This window comes from Lipotes vexillifer, unplaced genomic scaffold (genome assembly GCF_000442215.2).
Source record: "Lipotes vexillifer unplaced genomic scaffold, Lipotes_vexillifer_v1.1 scaffold1006, whole genome shotgun sequence".
Lineage (NCBI taxonomy): Eukaryota > Metazoa > Chordata > Mammalia > Artiodactyla > Lipotidae > Lipotes > Lipotes vexillifer.
In genome coordinates this window covers 658,856-672,453 of record NW_006789838.1, presented here as the reverse complement: position 1 = coordinate 672,453, position 13,598 = coordinate 658,856, and the positions used below count along the sequence as shown (strand labels likewise).

At 37.7% G+C, this 13,598-nt stretch overlaps 1 protein-coding gene across 5 annotated transcripts in view; it reads left to right on the top strand.

Annotated features, from left to right (window-relative positions):
* Positions 1 to 13,334, top strand: part of MBNL3 (muscleblind like splicing regulator 3) — a 63,090-nt gene extending 49,756 nt beyond the window's left edge. Inside the window, exons 4-9 of one of the 5 annotated variants that reach the window (XM_007462861.1) lie at positions 1,051 to 1,287; positions 4,267 to 4,312; positions 6,418 to 6,453; positions 8,860 to 8,954; positions 9,899 to 9,972; positions 11,775 to 12,250. In XM_007462861.1, coding sequence (XP_007462923.1) covers positions 1,051 to 1,287; positions 4,267 to 4,312; positions 6,418 to 6,453; positions 8,860 to 8,954; positions 9,899 to 9,955 — 471 coding nt within the window. In that variant the 3' untranslated portion in view covers positions 9,956 to 9,972; positions 11,775 to 12,250. Of the gene's footprint in view, positions 1 to 1,050; positions 1,288 to 4,161; positions 4,313 to 6,417; positions 6,454 to 8,859; positions 8,955 to 9,898; positions 9,973 to 11,774 lie in introns of those variants that run through there. The other 4 variants (XM_007462860.1, XM_007462863.1, XM_007462862.1 and 1 more) reach the window with 4 other exon arrangements.
* The last annotated feature ends 264 nt before the right edge of the window (positions 13,335 to 13,598 follow it).

Genomic DNA, 13,598 nt, shown 5'->3' with positions numbered 1-13,598 from the left:
ACATTTTATTACTGCAATTTTACCCTGTTACGAAGTGCACGGTTGTATAGTAGGTCAAACAATGTCTTAGTGTACCCAGCTGCAGACTGTGCATCTCCTTTGCTATGGCACAGAAAGTCTGGTGGGAATGCTCCTTTTAGCCAGGCCCCAGCTTTGCAGAGTGGGATTACTGTATTCGTTGATGAGTCTCTACTTGCTAGAATAATCAAAAAGTCAGCTCCATTGGCAGCTCCTTAAATGCCTTGCCAGGTATTGAACTGGAATCTGTGCATGTCCTTTAGTCATGGTCCACAAGTCTGCTTGTAAAAAAGCACATTGCCGGACTTCCCTGTGGCGCAGTGGTTAAGAATCTGCCTGCCAATGCAGGGGACACGGTTCGAGCCCTAGTCCAGGAAGATCCCACGTGCTGCAGAGCAACTAAGCCTGTGCACCACAACTACGGAGCCTGCGCTCTAGAGCCCGCGAGCCACAACTGCTGAGCCTGTGTGCCACAACTACTGAAGCCCGCACACCTAGAGCCCGTGCTCCATAACAAGAGAAGCCACTGCAATGAGAAGCCCGCACACCACAATGAAGAGTAGTTCCCGCTAGCCACAACTAGAGAAAGCCCCCGCGCAGCAATGAAGACCCAACACAGCCAAAAATAAATAAATTAATTTAAAAAAAAAGAAAGCACATTGCTGTGTGATAAAGACACATCTTGGAGCTTAACAAAATAACGCCCTCTTGCAAACTTAGCTAATTACACTTTAGGCCGTGTATCAAGTAGAGGATTAAAAACTGGTTTTCAGCAATACCTGCATTTCAATGTAAGGAAAGCAGACAAACTTTTCCTTTGGGAAGATTGGATTTTTTCTTCCTTGGAATAGAAATTTTGTTTAGGTTTACATCTCATAGTGAATATGGTTCGACATTATCCTTCAGCTTTTAGAATTTTTCCTAAATAGATGACAAAAGAATGTATACTGTTGCTCTTATACGTTCACTGGCAAAATAAATAAAAGCTAATCACCTTCCAAGCATCAATGTGATTTTTTTTTTTTCTTTAAGGTTTGCCGTGAATTTCAGCGCGGAAATTGTACCCGTGGTGAGAACGATTGCCGCTATGCTCACCCTACAGATGTTTCCATGATTGAGGCAAGTGATAATACCGTGACCATCTGCATGGATTATATCAAAGGTCGATGCTCCCGGGAGAAATGCAAGTACTTTCATCCTCCTGCGCACTTGCAAGCCAGACTCAAGGCAGCTCATCACCAGATGAACCATTCAGCTGCCACTGCCATGGTAAGAACAGGCCAGGACTCGTCGACTGTTTGGGGATAAATGATTCTTATATCCCTCAATTTGTCTAATATCCTGGAACCATTATCTTGGATAGTCATGAGGGGACCTTAAAATGAATTGCCCAGGTTATAAGCTGGAAAAGAGAGAACCTATTTATTCTAGTTCACTAAAATTTTCTAAAGATAACTATTTAAAACCTTGCCTAATGATTTTAACTTACTGTGCTTTTTCTCCCATTTTTTAAGAAAGAGTAAATTATACAACTTAAACAGTAAATTATTTTGGAGTGGTTTTTATAGCCTAACTAACCTTAATATCGTAAAAAGGCAGAAAGTTCCCTTTCTGCCCCATGAGCCACCTAGATGGTCACTTTGCTGGTAACATCCTTAATGCCTTTCACAAACAGAGGACTTGGAGGATGGGGTGGAAAATAGGTTCTAATTTCCCAAAGGTTAATGATTTCAAGTCAGCAGCCAGCCAAGGCTGGGGGGAAATTTCTACATGGTTGGAGAAGAGGCCTGGCTATTGAGTTGCCCTAGTAAGTAAATTTGGGGGAAAAGTTAGCCCTACTGAACCACGAAAAGGTAGGAGGTAGGAAACTATTTGCATAACACTATAGTGTGATAGGTTAAAAAATAGGAATTATGATTACTTATGCTTGTCACAGCTGTCAATTATTTTGATAGGCTGTGGGCTATTCATTTCTTTTATAGTCTGGGCTTTTCCTCATGTAATAGGGTATAACCCCAATAAGGGACAAAACCCTGAGGAAACCTCATTTTTCCCGGCTGTGGAAAAAAAATCACCTCCATGACCCTGAAGCCCATGACAGAGACCTTTCCTTTTCATAAGAGAGATACATTTATTTTCAGACATCCCTATTTGTTGAGAAGGTTTTCCTCATACTAAGTTAAAATCTACCTTGTTGTAACTGGAACTTACACGTAGTTTATTGCAAAACGTGCCAATCCCTATTTCATAGGAGCCTGATTCTCATGTCTTTTCCCTAAGCCAAACACCGCAAATTTGGACTTGTTCTCTTTCTCGGTACCCCTGCTCTCTCAGAACTGAACCCAATACTTTGTGAAAGAGCTGAGAACCAAAATAGAACAAACTTATTTTCTGCCTTGATCTGGACAGCAGAATTTGTTAATGAATGTTAAAAAAGACTTCACCAAATATTTTTTGTCTTAAATTCTTTTGAATGAGGGAATTTTACGCTATGAAAATAGGAAGGTATCCAGAATATTCAATGCACAATTTAAGCCTCCAGTTGTTAGATTATTTCTGTTGGTGGCATACAGTTCAGAAACAACGTACCCTATTGTAAAGGAGAGGAATACAGTTGGCCCCCTAAAAATAAAGGTTCTCATATGCATGGGATGTACAAGGAATGCCATGCCTGTGCCATGGTGTACCTACCTGTCCAATGCTCAGTCATGGGGCCTTCGTATGTATGTGCCTATTTCTGATGATTTTGGTGTGTTTCTTAGAATGCATATAAGTCAGCCCCAAATTTCCATGTAGAGAGTTAAACATGCTATATATAGTAAGGTCTTCAACTGGTACTTTTGAACGTCAATATAGAATTCTTTTCTGAGTGACTGATCAGAGCAGCGTCTTAAAGGTGAAGTAACACTGGCCCATAGGAATTTGTTTGAGGTAAAATTAAACAAAGGAGGCTGCATGAAGAAATTTAAGCTTTCTATATTTTAAGGATTCAGAGTTGAAACGCTTTGTGAAGCAGAGATTTTTACCCTGTTCGTGTTCATGTGCACAGCTCGGGTTGACTTTACTGAAAGCAGGTTGTATGCATTTAAAAGGAAAGACTTGAAGGGGTGATATTTATTTCCCAAATGAAAATAGAGGTACCATTAGGCCTTCTTATCCATAGGAATAAGGAGGTCATGGCATGCCCCTTTTCGGCTTGTGGAAGGCTAGATACTCAGCATAAGTGTGCCCGTCTCCTTAAGAATTTGGAGCATACCCAATCGTTGTTGCCGGGACAAGTTTTTAAAGTACTGTGCAATTTGCTGAGGAAAAAATGTAAAGTAATGTCAAATTTCTCCAATGAATCTGATCCAGGCGGAGCTTTGACTGAATATTTTAAGCACAGTGGGATTTTGAAAGAATTGTAGACATGAAAGGAGGATTTTAAAATGCTAAGAGGTTTCAGAATTAAACCTTACAACAAAGCAAGCAATACGTATCGAAATGCACAGCAAGTCTCTATAAGTGAGAATTGCATACATTTTGCTAACTATCTGTGGTATCTGGGTGAGGTGGCGGGGGCAGATTAATTCATTTGCTTTTTCCTTACATGTTAGTTGGGAAATACACAGTTATAGGGTTTGGACCTGAAATCCTTGTATAAATTGAATTTTGGATTTTGGAGCTTTAGACTCTGATCTACTGACATCTGTTTTTTCACCTACATACCATTTATCTCCTAGATTTATATTGGAATTGTAACTGGCAAAAATTTCTTTCCTGCTATATCTGTTGCTTCTGCTGATCTCATTTTAATAGGTTAGTAGATGAGCATCCTTTAGATGTTAATTTTAAATGATTACTTGCTGTCAACAGCATCCTGTCACATCCAGCCCACATGACGAGGTCCTTTTCAGCTTCATTAATTTGTCTAAATTAGTGAAGCTGAAAAGCTTCTTTTCCCCCCTGTATGTTTATTTTCTGTTTTGGACTGAGTATGTACTCATATAGTCAACGGCTTCATCTCTGAAGTTGGTTACCTTGCTCAATGGCGACCCTTGCAAAGGGTTCCCAGGCCAGACCTTATCTAACTGCTGCTTGCTTGGTTTGAGTACATATTTTACTTTCCTTAATACTATTTATTAATCCATCCTTCCCTCACAGGCCCTGCAGCCCAGTGCACTTCAACTGATACCAAAGAGATCAGCACTTGAAAAGACCAATGGTGCCACCCCGGTCTTTAATCCCAGTGTTTTCCACTGCCAGCAGGCTATGGCTAACCTGCAACTCCCGCAGCCGGCATTTATCCCTGCAGGTGAGAACGAGGCCCTGGGCACCGCGAGTTGCTTGATGTTGCGAATGAATACAGTGCCCACCAGCTTCCAAAGAGCATTTATCTGAGAACAGTCAACAGGTATTGTGGTTAGAAATAAAACAAGGCAGCTATGCTCGATCTGTTTGTATATACTGAACAAACTGTTTTCCTATGATTCCTGAAAATTAATGGTTTTGAAATCAAACTAGGAAACACTGTCAACATTTTTCTTTTGAGCATTTCCTAATTTTTGCTTCTCATGTTTGATTCACTTGTTTCAGTCTCAAACTAATTCCTTGATTCTTAGGTATCACTTTCAAAGACAATGGTCTGCCCTCAAAAAAAAAAAAAAAAAAAAAAAAGTTTCTAAGCTTCAGCATTGCAAAAATAGGTAGTCCATATATCTTTGATATGCCAAAGATAGTTATAATAAAACTACCCTTACATTTACAATATAATACAGTGTAGTATATATATATATATATAAAACAGGTAGTTTTGGTCTCTAACTCTTAAACCAGTTAATATAAAATATATAGCAGTTTATCACATTTTCCTGACAATTTGTGGCATATTTTATTACCTCCTACATTCAACGGCTGCCCTAAAAAAAAAAAAAAAAAAAAAGAAAGTTTCTAAGCTTCAGCATTGCAAAAATAGGTAGTCCATATATCTTTGATATGCCAAAGATAGTTATAATAAAACTACCCTTACATTTACAATATAATACAGTGTAGTATATATATATATATATAAAACAGGTAGTTTTGGTCTCTAACTCTTAAACCAGTTAATATAAAATATATAGCAGTTTATCACATTTTCCTGACAATTTGTGGCATATTTTATTACCTCCTACATTCAACTATATTTAATAGCATAACAGTTTTGCACTAAATTGAAAAGAAAAATTTAAGCCATAATTTTTTCAAATAAATATCATAGGGGGCTTCCCTGGTGGCACAGTGGTTAAGTATCCACCTGCCAGTGCAGGGGACACGGGTTCGAGCCCTGGTCCGGCAAGATCCCACATGCCGCTGGTTGATTTGTAGCTGGCAAAATGAAATTATTTCCATGACCAGATATGGTCTCAAAACCAGCATTCATGCAGGCCCAGAAGCAGAAGAGCTGAGGTCAAACAATATCATATATGAGGGGAATTACTTTTCTTCCAGTGGTTCAGTACTTTAAGAACAAACATACAGTCTCTTAGGAATAAGTTGAAAATAATAACCCCTGGGAGTATGGTAGATTTTTTTTTTTTTGGTCAGAATCATAAATGCTCCAGTTTGGAAACTGTTAAATGAAAGTTACGTGCTTTAAAAATTAATTTAGAAACCTTGTTAATTATAAACATACTAAGCACATGGTATTGTATGCCTGGACTTGAAGAAACCCATTGGTTAACTGATACATTAATCAGTTAATTAATTTTGAAAGAAGCCATAAAAATCCAGTCTTTTGTCTAGTTAGCTAACCACAGTAGCTCCTCATGATATTTAAAAACACAATTTTTAGACTTGTTGGGCTGGATTTGGCTAATTTAAAATCTAGATTTACAAGCAAAAACATCAGAAGAATCCCTTTCTCCTTAATTAATAGCAAAAGAAAAGCTTGTCAGACTGAGAGGCCCCTCTTGATGAAAAGCCTATTTGCCATATGTTCACAGTCAAGTCCTTGGTTGCGAGGTGGAGAAAGCAATGATAATAGATTAGTGCCCTAAGTACAACTTATTGGCACCAGCTGCCAGATCCTGGTGCATATTTTGAAAATTGTATGTATAATAAATTAAAATTCTTCCTTTCATAATAAAAATCACTTAGGATGTATTCGTCCAGAATAAATATGTAATTTAAGTGAGCTAATAACTTTAAAGAAAAATTAATGTTCATTTGTATACCTAAGAATCCAAGAATTACTTTGATTACCTGGGTTTAGGATCTTAAGCTGTAATTGTGAGCATGGGAGATTACTGGATATGCATGTGCTGATTGATTAATATTGCTAAGAATATCTTTCTAGTTAGAAATTATTTCTATCAGTAAAACTTTAATAATGAAATATCTCTTTTCTTTACTTTTCACGCTTTTCTGCATGGTGTACAGGGCCAATACTGTGCATGGTACCTGCTTCAAGTATTGGTAGGTTTTGTACAAAAATTCTCAACTTTCCACAGTCTGAAAAAAAAGTGTTTTTCTGTTGTGACTATGAAAGAGACAAGCAACTGGATGATGTGGCTGGACATTTTCTGAGTATTTAAGGTTTAATATGGTGCTGTCTGTTACATGTCTTTGTGGAATCACAACAGTCCTACACTCTCACAGTTGGTTGCCACTGTGGTCAAATACCAACCCTGCCATTTCTGTATTTTCACCCTAAAAATAGTAGCTGAAATATTTTGAAACATTTCCTTATCTAGCCAGAATGGGCAGTTTTATTCTTAGCTTTACATCTGTTACTAAGAAATTGTAAAATATTTTAAATATTTTAAATGTATAATTTGTAAAGTACAGCACAACAATTCCTCCAAAAAAAAAGTTACCCATAAGCTCAAAATCATTCAATACTCAGGTGTTGCAAAAAAGCAAAGCTAGAGCATTCTGTAGTGTTTTGTGATGATTTCTATAGTGTTCTAGGATGAAGTGCCATCTGCACGGAAACCAGGCACCACAGAATCATTTCAAAATGACTCTTTGGGGGTATGTGATTTTTAATAACCAGTTGCACACAGATCCTTTAATTAGCCACCTATCCAATATGGTAGCCATCTCGAAACCATTTTGTACATCACTAACACTGAAGAAGACAGGGAAAGGGACTTGTTTCCCTCTCAGAACTCCTAGGGAGTTCACAGCTCCTATAGTTTCCATGGGCACCAGGAACAGACCAGGAGAAAATAGCTCTGTTCCATACAGGGAGGAATTGTCCCACCTCACCCCACCATCTCATATCAATCCAGTTACTTTTATCCTTTTTGAGAGTTCGCAACAGCTTGACCTCCATCCCATTGGTCAACCAGAGTTGATGCAGAGCCCAAAAGGGACTAACAGGCTTATCAAGATAAAACAAAAATGTCAAAATGACAACTACATAATAGTAGCACTCACTAACAGGTGAGGCCTCTGTTATTAGCTGTGCTCTGTCAGAATTAAAAACATTTCCACTGGTACTAACAGAAGCATCATATGCATATGATTAGAAGAGCATACTTCTGCAAGTTCGTGAAATGTGTCTCCATCTTCCCATTTTGTGACTGCTCCCTTGTCCTTTCACCTAAGAGCTCAGTGTAGGAATGCAAACTGCATGCTTCAGTGGTGCTGCTTTCTGCACAGTTGTTGTGCTCCCGAAGGGAAAACAAGAGTGTTTTTAGAATTGGCATGTGCTACAATAAGGGATGTTGATAGGTAATGGATAACTAGAGATGAGCATGAGAGATAACTACAGAGTTTCTGTTAATCACCATTTGGGGTACATTTGTGGTTTCTGTGACGTTGCATGTGTTGATTTTCCTCTCTCCAGGCCATTCACTTTCTCTGTAGACTTCCAGAAAATCTGAATTCAATCGATATATTATAGATGCAAATTATCACATATGCACACGTGCCATTTACACATGAATTCCTTGGCTTGCTATCCAAAATGAGCTAGAAATAAGGAAAGCATCCCAGAAGCTTTCAAAATGACATAGAAACTAGAAAAGGCAAAGAGAAATCAGCCTGAAAGAGATGTTGCAGCTGCTAGTCATTGTCGCTGTAATATTGCAGTGAAGACAAGATTTTGTCGGATATTTACTATGAAGTATCTCTTGGAAATTTCGGCTATTTATGAAACAATAAATAAATGGCCTACGTTGTTTCATAAGTAGCCTAAGTTTGCAAGGGGTTTGCCAGAGGTGTGCTGAAAAACCTGCATGCATAGGCCACTGTATTCTTTATCTGCTCCCCTACCACATACCCACCAATCAAACTACGATCTTTTTGTATACAGATCAGGTAAGTATATATATATAGATGACCGTTCCTTTGCACCTGCAAATCCAGTGACAGCACTGATGTCTGTCATGAGTTAGCGAAACCAAACACCAATTCACAGTTCCCTACTCCCGTTTTGAATGCGCAGCCCAGTTACTTTTCTGCTTGACTAGCTGTTCATAGCAATTTCTGCTTGACTAGCTGTCCACAGAGATAGCCTTGGTAAACTCAGATTTGTCATAGGTACCCATTGTAACCCCTTCTGAAAATTTGGCCCTTGAAGTCAACTACAGTGTGATCCTGCTCAAAAACTAACTAAATGTTGAGAATGATTCCATTTTCCTTAATGGTAACTATAATTGGCTTTCCCCTTTTCTCTTTTTAAATATTTCCCCCTTCCATGCTGTGTTGCTTTGCACTGACTGTGATTGCATGTTGCACCCTGGTGTATCCATCATGATGATGTTACATGGCTTGTTGCTGTGATACCTGCCACGCCCCATTCCATCGTGTATGTCACGGTTACGTAAATGCTCCACCCCCTCGTGTGTTGCTTCCATGATTTCCTACTGAAAGTGCCCATGATGCACGGTGCTACACCTACCACTGTGTCTGCAGCAACACCACCTGCCACCAGCGTTCCCTTCGCTGCAACAGCTACAATCAATCAGGTTTGGCCATTTATTTCACCTGTTCAGACCTAGCTAACTACGGTGTGTTGGTAAGGCACAGTATATGCCTTTGGGATTGGTGAGAGACATTTGTCCCTATTCTTATGTGTTTCTTTAGCCAGTGTTACATTTAGAATTTCTCTTTCTGTTCTAGAGGGATGTTCCTCTAGAGGGATGTTCCTGCTTTGCTGCTCATCCTGAGATGAGTCAGCAGAGTGTTCTTTTTTAATTGGTTACAGATGTCACTCTTGACATCTTATATATATAGTTGTTGCTACCACACCAATCCTCAAAGGTATATACTAAATATTTTTTAAATGTTTTTTCATTGGTTGAGAGGAGAATTTATTTTAGTGGACTCCCATTTTTGGTTATTGCATTTGAACTTTCACTTAGTACTATCATCACCTTTACCTTTAGATCTACTGGAAAGAAAGATAACACATTTCTTTCCAAGGCACAGATATGCTTATCATTACCCAGTGATTACATCCGAAATTCCTTCTCATACCGACATGAGATATGCTTGTGTTGTTTCAATGTTCATTTGCTTGAGGTTTTTACAGGCAGAGTCACAAGGCAAATTATGAATTTGGGGTGAGTCTTGAAATTATAAGGAGATACTTACAATAATTATTGTGTAATATTATGGCCATTTTGCCTTGTTAAAGTGGTAACCACGCTTAAAGACTGCAAGTTCCACTGCTGTTTCAATTACAAGTATGATAAACATTTAGGACACAGAGCATTAATCCATTGGGGAAACAAACCACATTCTAACCTGTGCTTTTTGCAAAGTTAACTATTATTGGATATGGTTAGTATGTCTAAATTTTTCTGTGAAATTGGTTACGGTTATTGATTACCATGTCCAAGCAGTGAACAAAATAAATGGAATTCTCTCAAGAAACTATTTTAATCTAAAATCTTTTTTACTACTATAGATAACCCCATTATCAATAGATGAACTGAATAGCAGCATGTTTGTTTCACAGATGTAGAAGTTACCAGTAGAACAGTAAGTCTCTTTAAGTATTAATATAATATTTGTAGGTAATATCTTTTATCTACACAGTTGCATTTGCTAAAGACTTCGGTAAATATTTTCATTAATAGGCATTGCTTATAACTTAGAGCTTGATTTAAGCATTCTAAATTTTCCACAATGAAATATGGACAAGCAAATATGCGATTTTTTAATATGAAAATGACAGCTGGTATTGTATTTTCCCAAAGAGCTTACAAATTCCCAAATGTTTTCCCATTATTAAAGGGGTATGATTGGTTAGCCAAAGGCACAGGTCGATTTTGAATTTTAATCTTTTAACATTTTTCTAGCTTTGTTTTATTTTAATTGAAATAAAGCAAAGTAATTTTGTCACAATTTGATTAAGATGGTTATATCTTAAAGACAGTCGGCAGTATATGCTTTTTCTAAAGACATTATGGAAAATAGCGCTTTCACATTCTGCCACTTTGTGTTGCTTCCCATGTAAGTCTAGCAGAATTGCTCCAGCTGTTTTCAATTTTGAGTGACATAATTTAGGAATTTAATCATGATTTTCATTCACATCATGGCACCTTTTTTTTTTGGTAATTTTTGTTGTTGTTTTCGGATTCTGCCCCCTTCACTTTTGATTTCCTTTGCCTGGTCCAGAGCCTGTAATGGCAACACACTTAATTTGAGCAACTGTTCACTTGGAACATGTGACTTTTAAAGTCACTCAAGACTCTGAGGCATCTTAATTAATAATTATAGGGAGTTATTATACAAATACACTGATTCTGAGTTGCATCCATTAGTCACTGAAAGCTTGAAGTTCTCACACCTGGAGTGTTTCACTTGGTTGAAGAAGGCAACAATTCTGTTCTCTTGATGGACTAGTTCCCCAGAACCTGGCTAGCATTTCTTTCCTGTTCACCAGCACCTGGCTAGCATTTCTTGCCTGCTGAGGACACACAGGCCCAGAAGACTAACTGTTCTGGACAGAGCATATAGATAACTGTACATTAGATAACAGGTCCCTGCAATCATAAGGAGCGTTTAAAAAAAGACATCTTTGAGCACACGGAATAACTGAAGTACCTGTATACTGTAGTAGTTTTCAGGGGTATCATTTGGGATAGTGGCAAGTTGGGAATAGCACCGAACATGAGACTAGTAGGCTTGTAAACACTTGCCTGATTCTCATGGGCTGCTTCACATCAAGGTAAACAAAAGTGGTCAAATATAGTTAACTTTCCAACAGAACATGTTTGGGAATAGTGATTCTTTTTTACTTGATTCCATTAGAAAATTTAGAGGTATCTGGCACATCATAATCATTGCAGTATGTAACAGATGTTGAAAATTTCTCCAGAGTGCAAAAATGTAATTTTGTAAAATACTGTATACCCAGAATTCACACTTAGGCTATTCCTGCACGGCTCCAAAACATACAGATAAAAAGTTTAAAGTTTGTTTAATATTTGCATATTTCAAAATGGAATCTAGTATGTTTTGTCAATATATGCTTGTTGGAGGAAGTGGATGGATGGGTGGATGTTCATGGTGTAGACAGTGCCTTAAACAACGGACTGTATCTCTGTTAACTTAGGGCAACTGTCCACACTGTCACTCAGTGAGAACCATAGACTATCAGACCGTCATGCTACGTGACTCCTTAGTGAGCATTTCCAACAGCTCGATTTTCGTAGATTCAGAGTGGGGAATATCTTGGCATATGGTTCACACACAGAACTGGAACAAGAACCAAGTATCCTGACCCCTACTTCAATAACCCTCCAATATTTCTCACTCTTTTTTTTCTTCCATTTCAGTTGAAATTCTGAACAACAGAGTTATGGAGTATCAGAATCTCTCCGTGAGAACCTCCATATGGCCTTTCTATATATATTCACGTATGTCCTCTTCTACCAACACAACAATAAGCATGGTGCAGTCAATATATTAAACAAAACAAACATACCAGCCAACAAATTCGAATAAAAAACAAAGCATCAAACAATCAATGGAGATGTTAAAACACCAACAGAAAACTAACAACTACCATCTATCTATCTTATTTGAATTATTAGGTAGAACACCATAACATTTTGTAATTTATCACACTATTCTTTGTGATTTTCCAATAACCATTATGCTGAGTGAATCTCTACAGTGGACTGCTGGCTTATTGTGCATTCTTGGTGGATAAATGTTCGGTCTGTTTTGAAGTGTTACCTTACCGTTTTGTTTACACAGTAGTCGTCTGTTGGTTTGATTCAGAATGTAACAAATATATCCAATACCATTTTCCCCATTACTGTATTGCATTGTATCGTATTGTGGTGTGTTGTGTTAGGTTTTTACATACTATAGTGTTTTGCTGTAATGTGTGGTGTTTGATTTTAACTAAAATGCTATTAATGGGAAACAGAAACACATGTGCTTGAAAAACATGGCAGGTTAATGTTGATATGCTCTCTCTCTCTCTCTAGAATATTTCTGTAGGTTTCGTGAGGCAGACATTTAAAAGGCCTCACTTTTGAGTGTGTCCAAAACCTGTTCATAAACATGCATGTGTATAATTTGTACCTGTAGATCTGACCTTGCATAGTACAATCACATTACTAGATTTTTTTGTGAGAGAGAAATAATTACCTGAAAATAACAGGGAACTTCTTAAAACATTAACCCGAATTTCACTCCTTAAGTAGATTGAAAAACTAGAATTTACCTTTAAGTGAATTTCTCAGCATATATACTAAAAATTATGTAAAGTGCCCATTACATTTTTTGTGGCTCAAGGATCCTGTCTTCTAGGTTGAGTGTCTAAAACTGAGCCATTTGTCATTTTCAGCTGAAAAATTGGTTCTTGGAAGCTTAAAGGTATTCTAATGACAGGTTATAAATTAAGCAGAGAGAGGGGGGCTTGGAGCTAGTTTTTACATATTGGAGGAAAGTGTGTAAAAAACATTGCAATGTAACCTTTGATACAAGTGCCACTTTATGAATGCAAATGGCTCATGCTCTTCAGACTACTCTTTGAATAATAAGTAAGATGCAGTGTGGAAAAGTCAGTCAGGGTGAAGGAGAATTGGTTCCAAGTGAGGCCTTTCCTCCCCAAATGGACAGTCTCTTCTGTTCATCACAGCTGGAGTCTGAGTATAGATTTGGAGAAATGGCGGGACTGGGGAGGGAGGTAGGGAGCCGTTTGAAATTACTCTTCGATTTATTTAAAAGTTCTAAGAAGGATGTCCACAGTTGTCTTTAGCCTCAGCTCAGCTGAGTTTCCAGTTTTGTTAAACATTTCAGTGAAGGAGCAAGTGCCTGTGATATAATATGTTAAGTGTTGCCCTTCCCAAACTTAATTAACAGCAGAATCTCTCATATCATAACCAAGCCTCTTTTTTTGTTTGTTTAGATTTCTTTGTTTTTATATGCTTTGAAAATCATAATAGAGATGAATAGAGAGGTTTGTAACACCCTTTGGATGAGACAGAGTGGCTACACTCCACAGAGCTGACCTGAATTCACATTACTAATACTTTTGAAATAATTGTATAACCAAGTAAAATAGTAATTAATTCCCATGGTATGTCACATATTTCTCCCACCCTACTCAGTAATTAAAGTTACTATTATTAATCAGTGGTAGAACC